Source organism: Mauremys mutica, chromosome 8, assembly GCF_020497125.1.
Source record: "Mauremys mutica isolate MM-2020 ecotype Southern chromosome 8, ASM2049712v1, whole genome shotgun sequence".
NCBI lineage: Eukaryota > Metazoa > Chordata > Testudines > Geoemydidae > Mauremys > Mauremys mutica.
This window is the reverse complement of record NC_059079.1, coordinates 95,462,525-95,486,116: the sequence shown is the minus strand read 5'-3', so window position 1 is coordinate 95,486,116 and position 23,592 is coordinate 95,462,525. Positions and strand designations below refer to the sequence as shown.

The following is a 23,592-nucleotide window of genomic DNA, read 5'->3' as shown; positions in this document are numbered from 1 at the left end:
ACTGCTTCTGTGCTCAACAACATGTTATGTTTGGCATGTTGCTGGTTCACGATATGTTCCTTTTAGGCTACTGCATTCTGACCTATGGTGTATTTCAAGTGGCACTGTAAGGTCTTTACAGCTCTTTTTGAAAGAGTACCCCCTGGGGGTTTCTAAATGACCAGGAGGGTTCAACATGCAGGATCTTCTTGGGCTCAGGGACCCAGTGACTGACTGAGCTATTTCACCTATGAACAGGGCCGGCTCCAGCTTTTTTGCCGCCTCAAGCGGCAAAGAAAAAAAAAAAAGCCATGATCGGCAGCACTTCGGCGACAGCTCTACTGCGCCGCTTTATTCTTCGGCAATTTGGTGGCAGGTCCTTCCCTCCGAGAGGGACTGAGGGACCCACTGCCAAAGACCCAGACATGCCACCCCTTGGCCATCCTAAGCACCTGCTTCCTGCGCTGGTGCCTGGAGCCGGCCCTACCTATGAAGATCTGGGTTTGAATCCTGGTTCAGTTGGTAACAGTTTGGTGAATTGTTCTTAATCTAAACTGACCTTTGTCCACAGCACAAAATCCATAACATGAGAGGAAACCTTTACTTGCGTGGCCGAATGAGTGTCACAGCATTAACCTTGATGCCGATGCCATTGCCATATCAACGTGTGGGAAGCGTGCATAGTATCTGCCGTATTTGTGCCCCGTTAACCTGGTGCTATGACACTAATGCAATAATAATAATTTAAAGCTCAGCTTTTCCCCCAGAGAACTGATTCTCACTGTCCTTTGTTCATGGTGCAGAGATCTCCCCTAACGCTTGGAGTCTAGACAAATTAGATTCAAAGGCCAAATCTGCCACCTACTAGAGCCTGGGACAAACTGGCTGCAAAATAGGTCAGGGGGCTGTGCGTCTTCTGCAGATCTCTGCAGACACCAGCCACTTCAGTGCCAACTGCCTCTGACCAGTACTTTTGCCTGGCTGGCTATGTGCCAGACAGGCCAGGCTGCTTACAGGTCCCTGGTCCCATGGGTTGTGTGCCTATGTGTGTTAAAAGAGCAAGGGACGGCCATTCTTCTGTCTCTGCAGCCAGTGCCTTGCTGCAACAAGTGTACATGTATCCACATGAAAGGCATCTGTGCAGAGAGGGAGGGGAAAGTATAAAAAGGGAAGAGGTTTTGAGAGGGGGGGGCGGGAAGGGGAGTTTATTTCAAGCCTGTAGCTGTTGAGTGTTAATATACATGTCAATACAGGAAGTGTCTGCTAATGACATGGGGAAATGGGGAGAGTTTTTCAATCATCTCCTGCTTAACACATACAGATGTATTCATAATTATCCTGTGCCTGAGGGTGGCAGGCACAGGTGGGTTCCGAAAGGACTTGTGTTCCTGCCAGACAGCGCAGCCTGAAAGAATAACACGCAGACAATTGGAATGCCATTTATCGTGCAAAACACAATAAAACCTGGAGCTTTCTTCCTGTCTCAGAGACCCATAAATTATGAAAATTACACCTGCCTCAGGCCACGGACATATTGTTGTATTAAAGTTTGGCTGAATAAACTTTAAAACTGGTGGGGGAGGGGGAGTCCTGCTGGCTTTTCCTCCGGCCTCCATCCTTCTGTCACACAGTTGTCTGCTTATGTTAATCCAGTTAGTCGTGACTGTACATTTAAAGTCAACTTACTTTGCAATTGTTTGGTGCAAAAACACTCTGTGAAATGAAAACAGCACACCGGAGCGGGGGGGGAAGAAGGAGGACTGGATGTTAAGAGGAGCCCTTGTGTCTCAGCAAAGTTTCTCTGCAGCTGAGGTGATTTAAGCCTGCATTCAGCCTCGTTATACTAAAGACCAAGCTGTAGCTTTTTTAACATGGCTTGATTTGTATTTGTCCCTAACCTTTTTAAAGAAGAAAACGAATCCTTCCTGTCCAAAAGCCTTTTCCTACTGACAGTGCAGGACACACCCCAGCACCTATGAATTTGCTGTCTCTTCACTGTAATATCCTAAATCAACCAAATTTTTAAATGTGCACAGGAGCGGGAATTAACTAAACTTCATCTGGTTGCACCACAACATGTGTCCCCCAAATGCCTCTTTTGATGTGCTCAGCGTATCTGTAACTTCACTGAAATAAAAATCAGAGGTTAAAATGCATCAATGCTGCTGGAGCCCTTGAGGCTTCCTGTGTCTCATGGGGGTAGTGCTATGCAACTGGACTGTTCTTGCTGTCTGTCCCCAGAGAGCAGAGCTCTTGGGGATGGACAGCAGGGTCTAATCACTGGAGGATCCCTGTGGTCAGGGCTGGCTCCAGGCACCATCAAAGGAAGCAGAGTCCTGGGGCGGCCAATAGAAAGGGGCGGCACTCCGTCCCTTGTCGGAGCAGCATGTCCGGGTCTGCGGCAGCACTTCGGCGGTGGGTCCTTCAGTGCCTCACTGCATCTTTGGCGGCCGCTCAATCGGGTTTTCCTTTTTTTTCCTTCTTCTTTTTCTTTGCCACTTGGGGCGGCAAAAAAGATGGAGCCGGCCCAGCCTGTGGTATTTTATTCCTCTCGTGGCATCCCATTCCATGTGCCCCATGTTGTCAGTAGTTGCCTTTCCATTAACAAGAGTTAGGGTACATGGTCTGCCAAAGCCACAGTGGGGTAGTGTTGAAGATGGGATATGGTTTGACATCTAATGATGGGTATGGGTAACAGAGGAAACATGGAGCAGGATTCCTATTTGCCCTTGAATTGGTGCTTAGGAGTTAGCAACCAGAGAGCCCAGGCTGAGGCCTGCAGGTGAGCCAGAAAGCAGAGTATGCTTCAACTTCCATCTGGTGAATGGACCCGTAGCCACGGTGGAAAGGTTTGCCATTCGTGCATTGGGCTCTTTTCCCCTACTGTTGCTAAGCACCACTGAGGGACAGGTCAAGATGGACAAGGTCATTCCTCTGTCAAGGTGTTAGATGGTCACGTAACGTATCATTCTAATAAGAACAGCCATAGTGGGTCAGACAAAGGTCCATCTAGCCCAGTATCCTGTCTACCAACAGTGGCCAATGCCAGGTGCTCCAGAGGGAATGAACAGAACAGGTAATCATCAAGTGCCTGTCGCCCATTCCCTGCTTCTTGCAAACAGAGGCTAGGGACACCATCCCTGCCCATCCTGGCTAATAGCCATTGATGGACCTATCCTCCATGAATTCATCTCGTTATTTTTTGAACCCTGTTATAGTCTTGACCATCACAACATCCTTTGGCAAGGAGTTCCACAGGTTGACTGTGCATTGTGTGAAGAAATACTTTCTTTTGTTTGTTTTAAACATGCTGCTTATTAATTTCATTGGGTGACTCCTTGTTCTTATGTTATGTGAAGGAGTAAATAACACATTTACTTTTTCTACACACGTCATGATTTTATAGACCTCTATCATATTCCCCCTTAATCATCTTTTTTCCAAGTTGAAACGTCCCAATCTTATTAATCTCTCCTCATATGGCAGCTATTCCATACCCCTAATACTTTTTTGTTGCCCTTTTCTGAACCTTTTCCAATTTATCTTTTTTGAGATGGGGTGACCACATCTGCACGCAGTATTCAAGATGTGGGCATATCATGGATTTATATAGAAGCAATATGATATTTTCTGTCTTATTATCTATCCCTTTCTTAATCATTCCTGACGTTGTTTGCTTTTTTTGACTGCCGCTGCACATTGAGTGGATGTTTTCAGAGAACTATCCACAATGACTCCAAGATCTCTTTCTTGCCTGGTAACAGCTAATTTAGACCCCATCATTTTGTGTGTAGTTGGGATTGTTTTCCGATGTGCATTACTTTGCATTTATCAAGATTGAATTTCATCTGCCATTGTGTTGCCCAGTCACCCAGTTTTGAGAGATCCTTTTGTAGCTCTTCACAATCTGCCTGGGTCTTAACTCTCTTAAAGTTTTAGAAGGATGATGAGGCATAAATTGAACACAACTTATTCACTTGTCTTCTCAACTTAGACATAGCAATTTCAATACTAAAAAGTAGTCTGCCAGAGGATTGTCTTATCATTGTAGAACATTGCCTCAGCTTCATTTGTGTGTAAAAATGAGGCAGGGTTGAACAAAGCCATCAGCTAAGCTAAATAAACAAAAGGGGAGACCAGAGGAAGTCGAATCCAAAAAAGTTTGGATTGTCCACTCGCTGTCACTCATAACTGTTTTAAGCCTTCAGAATTCTCTTCTGAGATCTTTGTGGTGACATAAGTGATCAAATATAGAAGCGTGTTGTGTGTTCATTCATGTGGCTGGGTTTGTTTGGGGTTTTTTGGGGGCTAGAGTAGGGGGAAAAAAAAAAAAGGCTTGGCGGCTTTAACTTTATTTCAGCCTCTGGATACTTTTGGATCAGGATTCTACTTGAGCTTTGCACCGTCACAGTTTCAGGCTCCCAGCCAGAAAGCAAGATCATTAACTGTAGTAGATTCTGATCTAAATGTTCAGTCTCCTGCTTACCTCCTAAAGACTTTGCTGAGTCTATGAACTGGTGCCCATGAGGGAGATGTGAGCTGTCATGATTGATGCAATTCAGGTTCTAGAAGTACTTTGACATTCCAGTCCTACATGGTATCAAACTGCTGGGCTTAACCCATCCATGCTCATATTTCTAGAGTAAATGCTAAAAAAACAAACCCCAAACCCTTTTTAAAGAAACCACAAACAGTCACTTGTATATTTAACAATATATATTTTTATATATATATTTCTAAATCAGTACATTCAGTTTTAACTTGTTTTTCTTCACAAACAGAAGAACTCTTACAATAGTAGACTTTCTAAAATAAATACTATTAAAATAGAGCTTCAAAATAAATATTCTATACAAAGGAAACCTTCTGTAGTAACTTTCGGGGTGTGTGTGGGTGTGGGTGTGTGTCTATGGAGGTGATTGGTTGGTAGGGGAGGGAATCCTTGAACAGTTTGTCATACCATGAGAGAAAAAAAATTCCCAGTGCTGCAAGAGACAGAAACTGAGGAAATAAACTAGAGATTTTAGTTTACTAAAAGCAATGAGAAAGCGCTTCCAAAAGACAGTAAAACTTAAGTGTTGTGCCAAATCCTGTCCCCTCCCTCCTTTTAGAGCACTGTTCTGTTCACACCATAGTGTGCCTCTGAGGGAAAACCTTTGCTTCCCCTGCAGTGGGTACATAGTTTTTAATTTGCCTCTTCTAGGATGCACAAAATGGGCAAGTCCTCTCAGCAGGTGCCTTACTCCCACTTGTGTTCATGAGGATAGGAGCCAGCTCCCTCTGGCACTGTGCCAACATGACCAGAGAGTAGCCCGAGGGATTGTTAAATAGAGTTCATACTTATATGGCCTAGTCAGCAGTCATTCTCCTGGTCTATACTTCGGTTGATATAGCGATGGTGCTCAAGGGTGTGTAGAACAGCCATGCCTGAGTGCTGTAACTATGCTGACCTAATCCCCCTACGCAGACAGGGGAGATAGAAGAATGCTTCTCTCAACCTAGCTACCATCACTTGGAGAGGTGATGCTCCTAAACCAATGGGGAAAAAATCCCTTCCCTCACTATAGGCTGCATCTACACTAGGGGGTTATGCTGGCATAGCAGTGGTGCTATAGCTATGCTGCTGGAGTCCCTGTAGCATAGACATGGCCTAAGAGAGAGGGGTAGCTTGCAGGGACGACAGACCATGTTGCATGTCAGGATCTGTTGTCTCTGCGTGAGAGGAAGGCAGCTTATTTTATGCAAACTAGGTGTGGCTCTAGCCTAGACCAAATTTAGATGGTGTATTAGAATGTCCCTGGATGCTTTATGTCTCTGGAGTGGCATGAGATCAAAGTGGGAGTATGTCCCTTAAAAGTGAAGGCGGGGGGAATTGGAGGAAAAAGGGGAAACTTAGTTGTTGGCTGGAAAAATACCCTCCTTCAGCACAGCAACCAAAGGCATCTAAAAGGAATAGTGTCATATTGTCAAGGCTCCTCTCGCCTGGTCTAACCCAGAATCTTTTGAATGCTATGCAAGAAGCTCAACAACTTTGTTGCTATGCCTCAGGCAAAGAGCTGGTGAAACATGCCGACTGATTGCTACACCAAAGGGACTCAAAGAATACAAGGAGCTTCATTCTGCTACATTTACCACTGCACTAACACATCCACTAATGCTTTACAGTCTTCCAGCATGGGATCAGCTTACATTATAGCTGAATTTATATATTAAAAGAAACCAACAAAGAAATAGGTTACAACTATGTACAATGAAAGTAAAAGTTGCCGGAGGTCCTCTTCATTAGAGGAGGATGTAAGAATATGGAATCGCTGTGTGTGTGTGTGTGTGTGTGTGTGTGTGTGTGTGTGTGTGTGTGTGTGTGTGTGTGTGTGTGTGTGTGTGTACACATGTACACACAAGTGTGGAGTGGCACAGTGGAGACCATTCAAATGTTATGTTTGCTTGCAGTAACATACAGCCAGCCAACAGAATTTCTATTGCAAATTTGCACTAGGATACCCTGCTGCACTAAGCTCGGGCCTGGGGTAAACAGAAAATGTATAAATGGTGGCCATTTGGACGCTGCATATGTTCAAGGTGGAAGATATCTGATATAGATCTCTGTGCTTGTTGCTGCATCTTTTAGCCCGTTTATACTTTAAATGATATATCATTCCATTAAATAGCAATGCCTTATACATTCAACCAGCAGTTCAACCAGTTTGGGGTTCTTTTCTTTTTTCTCTGCAAGGTTCCCTCTGATTTGTGCAAGATTAAACATACAAACCGCTTCACTGCACACACAGTATCTTCCTGGGGAGGGTAAGCTACAGGAATCAGTATCTGGTAACATAGATGCAGTATCCCTTTTCTATGATTTACCATAAACAAGCCAGCTAATGCTATAAATATAAAAAGGAAGTTTTAAAAAAAAAAAATCCCCCACTTAATAAATATCTACAATTAAACTTAACAAAAAAAGTCACCCGCTCGTAAATAAATTCTTAAGTAAAAATAAAAAATAAAAAAAGCTCCAATCAGTACATTTTGAAAAAACAAAACAGCAATTGTATCACAACTAAGCAAATGTAATTTCTGGAAAATGCTACATAAGCTTTGCCTATTGCTTATCTAATTAAAGATGGCATTTCTCTGTCATTGCTGTGCATTTACGGAGTACATTTTCTCTAATTAAAAAAAATACACACACACATTAGATCAGCTTTCCACATGCAACAAGTACCTATCTATTTGATTTGTTGCATGTTAGGACAACGGTTTTTTGTTTAGCACCTTGCAGTTGTCAAGTGAAAGGGGTTACTGCAGCATAAGGAAGTGCAGACTTGGCTCTTGTACGAGTGCACAGACAAAGCCTATGATCATCAGCTACTGAAAACCAAGGGCAAGGTTCCATAAATATGCACCCTTGACTTCCCCCCAGTACTCATTAACACTAAAATAGACACTTTTTAATTTCACTATTTACACTTTACAAAGACACACTATTATACAGAAAAGGCAAAAGATGAGCAGCAGCAATAGAAATGAAGGGGAAAAAAAAATACTTCAAGCAAATGTCATTCTGCCAAAAAAAAAAAAAAAAAGTGTCCTTAATATTATCAGCAAAGTAGATCCGAAGAGCCTTGTTCCATGAGAACAGGTATTGGATTGATATTCATTTAAAAAAAATATGTACATGTGTATTGTGCTCAGTTTTTCTTGACCTTGCTACTACAGTTTGAGAAGGGAGGGGGGATTAAATTTCTCAGCTTAGTGGGACTTCTACATCAGCATTTGCTGAGCAAGAAATAACACTACAGAAGTCACATTCATTCAAAGCCCCTTGGAAAAAGTTTTACTATTGATGTAATAATACATTTTTAAAATCTACTAAATGTGACATCTGAGGCTACAGACTTAGGCTCACTAGCAAAGTGACAAAGTAAAATTTTAAAAGAAATTGACATGGGGGGAGAGGGGAGTCGGGAAGAACACATTATGCCCATAGTCCTCTTCTTGAGGCGAGGTGAGGGGGAGAGAGATTCCATCACTACCTGTGTCAGAAAATAAAATCGGCATCAAAAGGGGAACATGACGGGTGGGGTAGGAATAGAAATATATCTAAATAGCAATGACAGTTATAGAAAGTGATTTGAAAAAAAAGTTATTTCTGCTTCAAAATCTGTTCTGGAAGGGGGAAGGAAAACGCTTTGGGAAAACATTTACTTTGTACTCAACTGGCGCTTTTAATAGTCAAGTGGAGAGAAAAAGGTTAACCCTTTACCTTCAACAGCTGCTGGTCACCAATCAGAGTTGAAAAAGGAAGAAAACCCACCCTACTCTGAATCCACTATTATTTTGTGAATGAAAATGAATATTGCTTCTGCTGATGTGCCTGCCAAGCTAAAAGTTAATTATTCTTGCTGGATGTAGGCACAGCGAGCAGCCAGCACTATGAACCAGATGGTGAAAAGACTTAAGCAGCTGTACTCTGTGGTCTATGTTGGTTTTCGGCCTGGGCTCTGTAAAGTATTAAGAATCCTCCTCCATTGGCCCCCCTCTGTTTAACTTTAGATAATCAATTCCAAAACCCTGAATAAACCAAAGTGCTTCAGTTTATGGAAATAGTGACTTCGGCTTTCTCTGTTGATGGCAAAAGGCTAACACATGTTATCCTCAGAACACAGGTTATAACTTTCCCTTTGGTGTCTCTTCCACCTTTCGCATATCCCCCTGCTCCCTCCACCCCCCCCCCCCAAAATGGTCAGAAAGGCTTTTCTGGCCTGCTTGCTTTGCCATCCAGCGCCACCTTGCAGATGACACTGTTTGTGTTTTTACATCTACATCCAGGCCGGCTCACTTGGTCATAGCATCTCTGGGATAGTTTCACGCAGCCGGTGGCTGGCAAGTAGCACAGCAAGCAAGGCAGGACCAGAGAGAGGGCACCCATGAAAGACCAGCGGGCACAGCAGTTCGAATGGGAGCAGGAGCAGGGGTGGTCTGCACAGGAACCCTCGTCATCCTCGTTAGTGCAGTGGTAGAAGACTCCCTTCACCAGACACATGCACGTGGAGTAATTGACCAGGTTCTGTGCAGAGCAGAGACACTCCTGGTTGCACACCCAGCAAGAAGGCAAAGTCCTCGGCAGGGCACACTCCTTGCACTTGCATTTCCCACAGGCTTCACACAGTAAAAAGTGCTTGTCAAGCTCCTGAGACATGGGTCCCTTCAGATCCATGGGTTTGCAATTAATCACCTTGGGCTGTATCCGGACCGCTCTCGGGGAGGACTGATCCACCACGGGAGCCGGCACCATATGATCCAAGAGCCTTTGGTCAGAAGACGTGCTGCTGCTGCTGCTGATGGAGCTGGGCCGCCCACTGAAAGAGATCCAGGGGTGGGTGACATCCTGCTCACATCTCTGCAGGTGCTGGCTGATCAGCGTGGGTTCATGGTGGCCTCGGGGGCGCTTCTGTGCTGCCAGCTGGGCAAGGCTGGGATTGTCTGTGTAGTCATTCTCAACGTGAGTAATCTTCATCTGGTCAATAGGCAGGATGGTGAGCGGATGCTGCAGCCTCCCATATGGGATCCGACTGTCCAGTAACGGCTGTACCATGACGGAGTTTGGGACCACAGTTATGTTGTGGGGAATCCGGGGCTCCATTGGTCAGAGTGTCCTTCACCACTCGGGGGACAAAACTGCTTTAAGTATCCTGAAAAAGAGAAGGGAAAAGGGGAATGGTTCCCAAATTAACTCACATTGGACTGGGAATAGTGGCAAGGAGGGCTCATTGCTCTAGCAGCTATTGCGCTGAAGTGATTATGAGCCAAACACACCTCAAGTGGAGATAAAGCATCTGCTCTTGTGCAAAGCCGGTGTTCATACTAGCACTGTTCTGCTCTCACTAACCTAGGCCTGGCATAGCGCTCCCCGTCATTGCTACATGCAATGAGATCTTAGGCCTTCGTAGCCCTCTCTCTCTCAGTGACTGCTGGGGAGGCAATGGAGGAGGAAGGAAGGAAGTTGAGCTTGAGGGCTTAGAGTGATCAGCCTGTGTTAAAATATTCTTTGGCTCCTCGGAATGTTACCTTGTCACCTCCCTGGGTCTCCAACAGACATGACTATGAGCGAGGGCTACAGTCTGGGAAGTACGGGTTTAGTACACTCACACCAAGTAGCACAAAGTCTCAGGCCCGAATTAAGCCCCTCTGTGGATGGCTTAAGTGAGGCAGCGCAGCGTTTGTCTCCCCAGGCGCTCAGAGGGGTTGCATTTGACCATCAGGGGAGTTGTTATGGGGGGGCCTGTCATCCTAATCCACAGACCTCCCCATCCCTCCTCACTCATGACATCCTGGGAGGGCTGAGGCATCCATACAGAGTCCCAGACCCTGCTTGGTATACCCCTGCCTTCCTCGGCCCATGCCTGGTCTAAGCCCTCTTCCCTCCCTGGTGCAGAGAGCAGAAGTTTATTCAAGTTAACAGTGACCGTGGCAGACCATTCTTCTCACGGAATGTCGCTGTGGGTTTCTAGGGGATAATGCCACTGAAAGTCTCGCCCCTAGCCCACCGCACCTCAAACCCAAGGAAGTCCAACCGTGCAGAGTTCACTTGGGAGGCCTTACACAGACTTGAAGGATAATGCTATAGCCAGTTCCGACAATCCTGCTAAACTGGTAGACACTGGGATATGTTGCAGGCCCTGGGGACCTCACCCTACTAAGTGCAAGATGAAATGCCAGAGTGCTCTTTATTGTTCATGTTCCTGTGCTTCATGGCTTGGAGTATGAGCTGCTTCTTCCTGGCTGAAAGCCTTCCCAGAGAACCCGGTGCCCTGGCCTAGAGGGTTCAAATTACCCCCTTCCCATCCTGGCCCCAGTTGGGGCATCTTACAATTCCTCACCGACTCCCCAGTTCAACAGGACATCTCCAGGACATCTCAAACACCCACAGCAGCTGTTCCGAACATCATAATCAATCTTCCTCCCCTGTGAACTTGAACCATTCCTGCCCCTTTCCCTCCCGCTCCCGACTCTTCTGCTCCCTTGGGGAACTTGAATGGCGGGAGTTTGGAGCAGGGGAGTGGGAAAAGGTGGGACCCATACACTTAGGTTCTGCAACCTGGGTATCCTTTGCAAAGCTCCCCAATGTCTGTCTCAAACTGCCCTCCTTCAGGCAGATATTGGCCTAAAATACAGGTTTTCTACTTCTTTCATCCCCATTGTGGGAAATATAAATAAGGAGGATATATAGCGTCTCTAGCAGCACAGCCATCTAAGAGAGCAACAAGAAAGGGATCGGTGCAAATTACAGGTATAGCTCACTTCAGTGAGACTACTGAAAATCTGATCAGAGATCACATCACCCAACTAATTAGGTTATCTCCATCAAACATGAAGCAGAATAATATTTAGCCTAAATGCTGTTTACTAGCTAGACCAGCTCAACCATCTATTGCTATAGTTTCTAATTTCATTGAAAGAGTGCAATTTATACTGGAGCCAATCCAAAGATTCAACTGCAGTGTAGGACATGAAACCACAGGAAGTAACTAAACTTAAATCAAAGAACGGAAACTACTTGCTTCAAATTTGGAAAATACACATTGTTTTCTAGTTGATGGGCCATTTCCTCGCTGAGTGACCTTTATATTTATGAAGTATGTTCAGGATCAGTTTAAAGCAGCAGCAAGTAAAACTTCAGAGTAAGCTAAGGGAGAAGGGGCCTTTTAGATTCCAAAAGGAAGTAGTGAGCTGGTCAAGATTTTTTTTTTTTTTTTAAACTTTTAGAAATGTGTGAAAAGACTTGAATTTTACAACAGGAGGTCTGGCAGTTGGGACTGATTTATCCATAAAAGTTGTACGTATGGAAAGAGTGCATTAAACTGGAACCAAACTCCTGTCCTAGAACTTTGTGTGTGTATATATGTAACATACAAGCACTCTCCTGTATAGCTTGGCTGTTAAATCATTTCCCACTAGTTTGTTTAATTGAATGAAAAATACTGTACAAAAAAAACCCCAAAACAAAACAACCCTGCCACCTCCCTGCATCAACCTAGTATTTTTTTATTTTTATTTTTTGGGGTTTTTTAAAATATTTTTTGGGGGGAGGGGTATCTGCTTTAAAATGATGACTAGAGCCCATTACTAGAATAATTTATTTGCTTGATTGAGCACTTGGGATCTGATCCTGAGAGGTGCTGAACACCCTCAAATCATAGTAAAATCAATAGGAGGTGAAGTAGCTCAGCACTTCACAAAAGGCGCTCAGCATCCTGCAGGATAGGGCTCATGCAGTGAAACTGGACTCTGGAATATCCATCTGTGGTCAGTACAGTATATGCCTTTTTTGCTGCATTAGCATAGTGCGGGTTGCTGTGCTTGAGAGAGTCTGCACACAAGACAAGAAATGGGACAAATGCTTTATCTAGAAGGAATAATGAAGCTACTTATGATGGCTTAGTCTTTAAGCCAGTGTCATTTGCCATTTAATAGTTCTCTAGTTACTCTTCCTCCTCAGTCAGTCATTCACCAAAAACAAAAACATTCAGTTAGAAATCAATTGAGAATTTGTTCCTTAAAAAATCAGAACTATTCACTGCTCTCAGCTCTCACATTGTGGAACTACAAGCAGAAAGGTTTTGAAAGCACTTATTTCCTAACTGCATGAGATGCTTTGATGAAATATTGTCTTTGAAAAAAAAATTAGGCAATGATTTCCAGTAAGTGGGGCTTATGGGGGGAAGGGAGGGATGTATATTTCATCTGCCTAGAGGTCAGTGCCACAGTATAGAAAGTACTTACTAAAGCTCAGAGTTCAGTATTCTACAAAGTGTTAACCACTGAATTTGTCAGCCAGAGATTATGCATTTAAAGGAAGACAGTTGTATTTCACAAGAACCTAGTGTTTTAAAGCTTAGAGGATAGAGATGCAGCTATTTCAGCGGGAAAGGTGTGCGCTCAACATGACTAATGTTGGTATGGATGTAGCTGGAGCTGTATAAAATGGTGGAATACTGCACCATATTAAAACACTCCTGTCTTTTGCCCTTTATCTCTGTACCAATGACTGTTTCATTACAGATTTTTTTTTATTATTATTAAAATAGAGCACATCTACCTGTAGCTTCCAAATATCAGTTGGGGTCTAACTGAACCCCAGCTGTACTCTAATGAAATCGGTGGAGTTGTGCTCATAGGGAGCAGGTCTAATTTGGGCTGAAAAATCATCATTTAAGGCATATTATGTACCAATATATGATGGACAGAACATTTGTCCTGTAGGGTAGTGTCTAACATACCTGCCTGGGCTAACAGCATTTAGTTTAACGTTACAAATTACAGGTCTGCTCCTGCATCACTGAATTTAATGCATGTGTGTACATACTGCATCAATGAACAGCAGCCATCTCTGTGATAAAAGGCAGCTGTCAGGCAAACACCACAATGTTTACAAGGGAAATTGAGACTGTACTACATCTTTTTATTTATCTGAAGGGCCATGCAAATACAGAGTTAGCTGCATGGAATTAGTAGGAATACCTTGCATATTCAACATATTCCACTGAGTTAGACGCAGATCATACAGAGATTGTAGCCATGTCCAGCAACTGTTATACTCTCTGTGATAGTTCATATGCAGACAGACATTAGCAGGTGGTTTTAATTGGGATAATTAATGCTGGTCAGAACACCAGCTTTATTTCATTTCCTGGACTTAAACCCTCCCAACCCCCAACAAAACCCCCACCGAAATGGACTTTGAGACAGTTAAGATTGAAAATCAAACTTAGCACTTTTCATGAAATTATCTCAGTTGCTTGGCCAAAGGTAGGGAAGTATCATTACTCCCATTTTACAGGTGGGGAAACTGAGACATGGAGAAGTGAAAGTGAAAAACCCAGATTTCCCAACTCCTAATACAGTGCTTTAGACACACTGCCTCTCTTTAGACTAGAGTATCCTTTAAAAGGATATATATCCACATACTACCATTTTTTGCTGTTTGAATTAAATTTCCTCTCCCTATTCCGCACCAAGGTTTAGTAGCAATACGAGACCCCGGTTTGGCTAAGACTTTATTACTCTTGCAAAAATAGCCTGAAGCATAAGTACATTGTATGATGCAACAACTTGTCTTTTTTGTGATTGCTCACTCAGCCTTTCTCCAGGATACACCCTGAGCAGCTGGGCTGAGCACTAGGAACTGACATTCCCCACCAAGTTTCATCCTCTTTTATCTTTAGATCTTGGGTCCCATGATAGAAATGGACCTCGGAATGATCATCTGAAGTGCACTGCTGATGACAAGCTTCTTGCAGGCATAAATGTTTAGAAGAAGGGGAGACACACTGGACACTCAAGTTCTATTACGTATTTAGTGACTGGATTCTGACAGCCACAGGAGAGGGGTAGAAGGATTTTACATTAATATTTCATCCAAACTACCTGTAAGGAAGCAGCAATGCCTTAGCACAGCAAATCAGCATTGGGTTGTGAGCCCAAGCTCACATACAGGACTTGACCAAGCATGAAAGTAGCTCTCAACAGAGGAAGAAGCTGAGTTGGACAGCTCAGCCTGTGCTTTTCTGAACTGATGTGTCTGGTTTTGGCTCCCAAAGCCGTCCTGGTTAAAGAAAGGTGGGAAATAAGAGTTGCTAGAATCAGCTGGAAGATGATCTTTTGAGGAGAAAGGGAACTCTTCTGATGGCTAGGATAGACCAGTTGAAGCACAGTGGGAAGGAACTGACAGATGTTCGTGCTACCACTGGATTGTGAACAGAGATTTCAGTTTCCAGGGTTGTCGTGTGGACATCACTCAGAAATACCCCAAATACCGAATTCACTTAAATTCCTTCATTCTGTACATACAAATGCATTCTAACATGATGTGTTGTTTGAAGACCACTGCAGAGAATGATATGCAGTTTAATAGGTGCCCTGCATTTCATCTGCAAGGAAGGGATTAATGAGGTCATAAAAAGGAGAGGGAGGAATCTTTTAGTTGTTTAGAAGGATGAAACAACTTGCAGGTTTCACAGGTCTCTCGCAGATAACAGTCCATCCAATATTCAGGCAAGAATGCATAATCAAGTTTCTTGGTTTGTGGAAAAGAATTAGTACAAAAACAGGCCATAGATTTTAGAAACCAGTTTTCTTTCAACTCTTTAAATAAATAAGTAAACCAGAAAATAAAATCCACCAAAAGGTACAAATTTGAATTTAAGAACTGTGAGGTAAGGCCCATCAGACATCAAGATGCTTGATGATGAGCCACTTATCAACTAGCAGTCAAATAATTTAATCAAAAATTTACAGTACCAACTAAAATTTAGCTCACTATATAGACTACCTACTGTATAGTCAACTCCCAGAGAGAGTGGTACCTTAACGGGTCCTACTGACTTTCTTTTTTTAAGTTAAGGGTGCTGCCTTTCAGGCCTGATTCATGCAAGGTATTTAAGCACATGCATACCTTTAAGCGCATGTGATGTATGGGTGCATGCAACAAATACCATCTCTCAAAGCACTGATATAATTCTGGATGCTAATTTTGTTTTAATATGGATTAAAGAATAGCCTATCCACAACATGCACATAAAATAAATAGTTAACACTTAAAACATTAGTAAATTCAGACATGCTATTGGTAAGCCAGGCACAAATTCACAAGGTCTGACTATACAGGCAGTTTTCTGAAACCAGACAATAGAAGGGAAATCTCACAGATGTTCTCAAATTGGTCTTATGTTTAATTTTAAAGTTAATTTCAGTAAGTCAATTGAAACTTTTGAAACCGAGAAGTCAAGAATAAACATCCATTTAGAGACGATTTGTCTCCCCCCCCCATTCAAGAACTAGGAGTGACCATATCACAGGTCTGCAACATTTGATATAAAAAGAATATAGAACCCTTTTATAGGAATTAACTTGGTGGTTAATGCCATTAAACTGACTGCAGTTGTTGTGATCCCTTTTCACCACTTCCTCTTTTAAATATCCAAACTACTATTTTGCTGCATAATAGTTTCCTAAAACTTTAGGGTTTGCAAATAATTTTTTTTAAAAAGGTACAAAGTGGTTGTTATGGTACCATTTCAAACTTGGAAGTTTTGTAGGATTCACTTTATGGGAAAAAAGAAAAAACAGAATTTAATGGGAAATATTTTTAATAAAGTTTTTGGACTATCCTACAGAATTTAATAGAAAAGTATATACTTACTATAGAACTCTATGGAATGGTTTCTATAAACAGAAAGGCTCATTCTCTATTAAATTTTATAAGTTTTAAAATAATGTCTTTAGAATCACACTGGTTTATCTATTAAATTCTTTTGAATTTTCATAATAGCTGGGCAACTTTTAGTTACTGAAAACCAGAACAGACTTTGAATGACCTATTTAACTTAGCAGAGAGGTATGCATCTTCATACAATTAGTTAAATACCTAACTGTTTAATAATTGTGTTTTTGCAATCTATTCAATGCTCTATAACCATGTAGTAATAGCAAGATACTGAAAATGAGGGATTAACAAAGGGCCTGATTCTGCACCACTTATGAGGGAGAATGGTCCCACTGGAGGAAGGGCTGCAAGATCAGGCCTTAAAGTGGCATCAGATGTATTTTGAGAGACATAAGTGTCTTGATTCTGAAAGATGTAATTCCCATTAAAGTCAAAAGAACTTGCAGCTGCTCCATACTCACCCCTCACCCACCTAGGACCAGGGCCGAGATATCTTTGTTTTGCCCAAGCAGCTTTTGCAAGGTGCAATTAAAATGCAAACATCAGAGCTTATGCTTAAATAGATGCCATCTAAAAGAAGAGCCCCCAAAACATTGCTTGGAGTTTATTCAGTAATAAATATATCACTAGCTGGATCAAAGGAGTAACGCAATATAGAGTTAGAGTTCTATGCTTGTTCATATCAAGTATTGATTCGTGGGTCACATTTACCCCTTTTTAATTAAGATTATGCTTCATAAAGGCAAATTTTTCAGGGACAGCTTTTGGCCTTCAGCCTCATGCCTTTCAACGGCATCTTGGTACTCACCTCACCTTGTCACATGGAGAGCTCTGTCGGTGCCTCTCAGGCAAATTGATTATTTCCCATAAAACTAGGGCTGTTTTGTGGCACTAGAATGTGGTGCTATCATGGTTTGCTCCACCCTCACTGCCAACTGAAGTACTGTATGCTGTTTATATCAAATACCTGGAACTAAATTCCACAACACTGGAGAATTACTGAACCGCAGAGGGTTCCTTTTGAACTAGCAAAAAATCAGACCCTGTTGAACTTTGCTCTGGTACAGATACTTAGCCCTGAAGTTTCACTACATGAAAGTAACAGGATGGGTGGAAAACAACGCAACCCCAGGTTCTTTCCTTAACCTCAGAGCGTAACCTATACAAACATTTCTAGCATAACAAATACTAATTTTTGATTTGCTATAGTGTCATCCATCCAAAGACTTCATAGTGTTTCACAAGTATTAATAAAGCATCACAAACCCATGTGAGGTAGGTATGTGGAAACTGCACACAGAGGTGAAGGGAAAATCCTGAACTGATTGAAGGCAATGGGGGTTTTCCCATTGACTTCAGTGGGGCCAGGATGTCACTTAAAGTGACTTGCCAAAATCATACAGTGGGTCAGTAAAGAGCTTGGAATAGAATCCAGATCTTTTGACTCACAATCCTGTCATCTAACCACTAGATCATGCTAGAAAGAACACCAGTCATATCTACCTGCAGAATTTCCACCGATGCAAAGTGAATTCTGATTTGGGCAGGGCAACGCAGAACTCGGACAAATCTCAGCAACTCCTTATATCCAAAAATTATCCAGAAAAGATAACACATCCCCAGATATTTCTAAGAATGAAGCCAGGACATCTGCCATGACAGGCATGCCATTGGCCAGCTGGAGGAACACATTAAAGGGGCTAACTGAAATAATCCTTCCATAGCACAGTACTTGAGAGGGAAAATTTATGGACTTAATGTGGGAGACATGCAAAGAGCAGCCCAAGATAGACAGGAATGGCAAAGCCTTGTTGATACTTTAAATCAAATTTGAGAGCACAGGAAAGATTCAGAATGGTGAATCAGGCTTGCTGTGTAATTGCAAGGACGCCAAAGTAAGACTGCGTAATAGGCAAGAATAGACCATACAAAACTGAACTCATTCTGAATCACAGAGATAAACAGCTGCATGAAATCTGAAGAAATTCTAACCTTGCCTTTGGTTAGACCCTCTTAACTGGAGACACCAACAGTAGTAAATGATGCGCTATTACCAGCAGGAATCTAAAGGTCCTATGAAGTCTTCTGAAGATTTAGTTGGAAGGAAAGAAGACAGAGAGGACTTATAGATGGAAGAGGAAAAATTGGTTTCTTGCTGCAGAAAATCCTTTACAAGGATAAAGCTTAGTGTCATAGAAAGCTAGACACTAGTCAAAGGGGACACTCCCTACCAAAAAGTATGTGTGTGAGAGAGAGAAGATAAGATATGTGGGTATGAGTAGAATGTCTATAGTTTCAAACTTCATTAAGTCTGATTTGATTTAACCTCTAAGCTCTTTAGCAAAGCAAAACTGTGCCTTATTTTTTCTGTAGTACATATACAAATGAATAAGAGGGTTGAATTCCCTTTCCTGCCTAATGGCCTTACCTGTGTGAACATACTATAGTTACAGTTTTTCCACTGAGAAGAATAAGGGGGGGGGGATGGGATGGGGTGGGGTGGGATGGGGTGGAAATAAAAAAGCTTAGTAAGGGAAATCTGACTTTTTAAGATGAGGCATTAAATCCATGCCAATGGCTCTGAAATAGAGAAGCTGAAAAAAAAATAGACCTCTAAACTTTCCAGGAAGCATCCTGACAAGTCTCTTTCTTGCAGTGTGAGGGAGGATTTGGACTGAGAATTTTCAGATCTCTGAGGATTACAGTTCATCTGCAATAGAGTCTCTTATTTTTATTGTTTAAATAAAATAAATTTTGACATACAAAAGTAAGTCACAGAATTTAAAGAACACAATTAGAGTTTTATAAGTTAATGATACTAAATGATGAATACTACCAGAGGGCTTTCTAGTAAATGGAGGGAATTATACTGCATTAGATCTTAAATTTAAGAAAAACAAAAACCACCCCCCCCTTCCACAGTATTTGGCCAGTTATTTACCTAAAAAGAGAGACAACTTTAGACACCAGAGATGAACTTGGAAAGCTGTATAGTCAACATGTTTGATTAGCTTTCTGCTTTTTTATGATAAGGTGGGGAAAACTGTAGATATTATGAACTATACATTGCTGCAGTGCTAGAAAAGGGTTGTTGGGGCCATTTTATTGCAGCCTGATGACCATTTTCCCACCATGGTTTGGGAAAGATAAAAACAACTTTTATTTTGCTCTTTTAGGAGATGAACAAATCTTTAGATATCTCACAGGGGATTTCAAAAGCACTGCAGGATTTCAAAATGTTTCCTTAATTGTGCAATAGCAATAGAGTCCTTTCTATCAACAGAACAAAATAGCCTATGGAATATGGCACATTTATCAAGGAGACATTTCCAATAGGGTTCCAATAACTGAAAGCAACCACTCCTTCCTCTGTCATTCATTTTTATATTAAGAAGGGGGAGAGCAAGTCCTGAAGATAATTGTGATTCAGTGCACAAATTACAGCTTTATTTTTTAACCCCCAAAATCAGAGATGGCTGACTTAATATTGAATGTGCGGGTTTCAATTTATTTATTTTTTAAGCTGAACTGAGATTTCTGTAAACTGACTGTTAGCATATCGTGCTTTAGGATGATTTGGAACAAGGGAAGTTCATGAAGTTTTAAAGAATAAAAGACAGATTATTCTCTACTCTGGATAATTCAATAGTGTTTTCCCCTCTGCCCTTCTTAAAAAGGAAAAGAAAAGTGTGGCAATATGATATTTTTAAATTGAGAAATCAGACCCTTTTGGAAAGATTATATTGCATGAAAAGTCATCCCCTGTAATAAATTACTTCTGATCGTTTGAGGAGAAAGAAAGAATGAAGTCCATTCCCCTGGTGATTAATGCTGATTCCTGATTGCACTCCCATTTCCAAGGTCTGCATTTCCAATCCTGCTCTTCTCTTGGACTTCTGTGCCTTGCATATGTCCCTCTCTGTTTTTTCCATTTCCTTTCTGATAATGAATTTTCAGACTATATCGTTTCTAGTCTTGTCTTTCCACTCTCTTGTCTTTCCACTGGTACCAGAAAATATAACCAGCTTGTCTCCGTCTACTACGCAATTGGTGGAGAAGGGCATTCAAGACATTTTTCTCCATGATATATACATACATACATATGGAGAAAATATATGTGCAAATATAAATGACTATAAGCACAAATCTTCATTAATTAACTACAATTTAAAACAGCCCCATGCAAAGTTATAACTGTAGCAACAAAACCACACAGCAATACAGAGAAGATTGTGGGGAATAGAGCAAAGATGGAGTAAGAAAATAAGGAAAACGGAATTGCAGGACAGTTGCATGAAATAAAATGCTAAAGAGCAAAGGTCATCCGGTAAAGATCTGACACTCCAGAGGCTGAGCGCTAAAGTGTCCTATTATAGAGACAGCTCCGGAGCCACTTGATACTAGCAAGATAGAGGGCATGGAGAGAAGAAATACATAAAAGTCAGTTTTCGTACTCCACGGAAAGACCAGGTACAGTTTTTATTTGTAAATCTAGGGGATCGTGCATGGATACCCGTTAGAGGAAGGGGGTGGGGACGAAGGAAAAGAGTCTCCATCAACAGAAAAGAAACCTAATGCGATTCTTAAAAAAACAACAACAACCAAATAATCCCAACCCAAATCTGGTAAAAGCCGCCTGCCTTGTCCGTACGCCAAATGCAGATGTTAATAGGAGAGTAGGAAAAGGAGTTTCAATACGAATCATGGGAACACATGCGAATTGTGCAGGAACCGGGATATTTCTTTTCTTAGAAGAATGCAAATTTCCCTTTAGGTCAGGAGACACCAGATAGCTATATATAAAGCATAATATATGTGTTACTTTTAGAAAAAAATCGTAATATACACATTTATGTTTGTGTTCAGTGTCATGCAAAGGGAACAGACAAATACACCTAGAAAGGCAGCAAACATTTTCTTGGGGGGGGAGAGGGATGGGATTTATTTTGCTATTTTATATATAGAGATAATCTCCACAAATATGAATCGCCCACTTACTTTAAACAGTTCAGACAAGACCATCTCTCAGCAGGCGAGTTAATCCTAAATCCGAGACAGATCAAGGGGCTGGACCTGCAAATCCCTGGCACGAAACACCATGGGTCTCAGAGAAGGACCTGCAAGTGCTGTGCTGTCAGCAGCAGTAGCTTCCCCCTGCTTCGCTTCGATGTTGCAACAACTGCTGCCTGGGAAAATGGCTATTTTATGAATGGGAGGAAAGGGACCCCCCTCTGCGCATGCGTGTCCTCCCAACTCTATGAATGGGTGGGCACTGAAGCCCCAAGGCGCATGCTCTGCTCTCTTTTATGAATGGGGGGCCGGAAGGGAACTTGTTGCAAGTTGCGAAGGCTAGATGTGGGTTGGGTTTTTTTTTTTATGAATGGAGGGCAGGCAGCAGCTGCGCATGCACCACACCCCCCAGTCTTAGGCTGAAGGTAAAGCAAACTGCAGCAAACGCGGGGTGCATGTGCAAGGAGGAGAAATGGGGGGGGAGATGGGCTTATGGGGGGGGCGGGGTTGGAAGAGGGGATGTTGGTGTTTGATACCCATGCAGGAGACTTGGTGTGTCCCTCCACTGTTCAAGGCGCGAGGTGGAGCACGGCAGAGGCTGGGAGAGTTGTTCTTGCTACATGTCTGGCCGTTGCTCCTTATCGCTGCTGCTCAGATGTAAAACTGCAGAGGTCCCCGTTTCTCCTCACCCCCGCTCGAAGTGCTGTAATGACAGCAGGCAATTTCCCCTTCCGTCCCCATGCAGCTTTCCTCCCGGCGGGACAATCGCCGGGCTAGCGCTGTCCTGTCTCTGCCATTTCCAGCGCGGACAGGGGAGCTCTGCTGAGCTGCAGCGGGCAATTGTTGTGACCTTCTGCAAAGCAAAACACGCCAACCGTGGGGAAGCGTTGGGCCACCATGAGTCAGTTATTTCTACGGTGATTATTTTCTTCTCCACCCCTTATCTCCCCTCCGAAGGAAAATAGGGATTTGCATAAGGAAAACGGGATTCACACGATGTACTAGCATTCATTTTATTTCGCCTTTTCAATTAAAATCGGGAGTTTGATCTTTTAAGCATTTGGGAATCTCAGCCAGGACTGGATTTTCGAAATAACGGGGAGTCTTTACATTATTCTTGTATTTATTCATTCTTGGTTGAACCCCACTGGAGTGCGTGACACGTCCCCGACAAGAGAAAAGGAGCTCCCTGTCTTACTGACGGACAATGAGAACTTGCATCATGCTATGGAGAGGGAGAAACAGGGTACAGGGAAAACCGATCTCAGGGAAGCCTTTATTTACGAGGAAATCTGAACATTTATTTCGGCACACAGGCCCGGTGTACTTGCTTGTTTATATAGTGTCTCTGTACATGAACGTGACTAGATGGGAGAAGGAGGGGAAATAGCCTGGAGCTGATGTTAGCGACCAGAATCCAGCATTTTGTATGGGCGAGGGAGAGTGAAATAGAATGTGAAATAAGCCATTGGGAAAATTAGCTTGCTTTGTATTGTACATCATTTACCAGTAGTTAGACTTGCAGTGCAATCATTTTAGTGCAGCACAGCTATACAACGTCATCCCAATAATACATCACGACTGATGTTTACTGTTAGATTCAACACTCAAATGCAAGTAAAGGCGGGTAGGGGACAATATGTCTGATATGCAACATATGTAGATTTAGTTTAACTTCAGTGTAATTCACCAGGGTCACCTTCTTCACTGATTTATTTCTCCACACCCCCAAAATTTTTAATGAAAGCATCCAGAGGAGAAGGGCTGTCTTGTGGCTAAAACTAGGACTGTGGTGAGAATTCAGATTTGGGTTCTATTCTCAACTCTGTTGTTGGCTTCCTGTGTGGCTTTGTGCAAGTCATGTAAACTCAGATCCAATCATTTAAAGCCCCTTGAAGTCAATGGGCTTTAAATGGACAGGCCCTTAGGCTCAGGAAGTGCTCAACACCCAACAGCTACTATTGTCCTGCTTCTGGCTCCCTTGAAAATATTCTGGCTCCCTTGAAAATCTTGTCCTAACTGTGGATGCTGAGCATTCTGAAATTAAAACCTCCTTCAGTGCTTCCAGTTCTCATCTGTAACCAGAAACATTTTCCTGCCTTGCCGAGGGGCTACCGATATAAAACTGGTTACTGTTTGTGCAAGGATCCTGAAGAATGTTGCAGACAGTGCTAGAAAAGTAGAAAATATTATAAATAACAATTTGTTGTTTAATGTATTATAGTCATTGAAGTGGACACTTACAAAATGCTGAGCAGATCTCTCTCTCTTTTTTTTTTAACATTTCCCACTACAGTTAGTGGAACATATCATTAGGACCTGGCATAGCACTTTGAAAATGTAATATTATTTATTATTCATCTATTACTAATGAT

At 42.4% G+C, this 23,592-nt stretch overlaps 1 protein-coding gene across 1 annotated transcript; it reads right to left on the bottom strand.

The window, feature by feature from the left end:
• Window positions 1–4,709: 4,709 nt before the first annotated feature.
• SPRY4 (sprouty RTK signaling antagonist 4) lies at window positions 4,710–21,381 on the bottom strand. The gene is made up of 2 exons (XM_045027103.1): window positions 21,206–21,381; window positions 4,710–9,674 (listed from the first exon to the last, which is right to left on the bottom strand). The coding sequence occupies exon 2, from the start codon at window positions 9,623–9,625 to the stop codon at window positions 8,726–8,728; it is 900 nt and encodes a 299-aa protein (XP_044883038.1). The 5' UTR covers window positions 9,626–9,674; window positions 21,206–21,381; the 3' UTR covers window positions 4,710–8,725.
• Between the last annotated feature and the right edge of the window lie 2,211 nt (window positions 21,382–23,592).

Excerpts from the sequence above, each read along its gene's own strand:
- SPRY4 (XM_045027103.1), bottom strand. The coding sequence starts at position 9,625 with ATGGAGCCCCGGATTCCCCACAACATAACTGTGGTCCCAAACTCCGTC.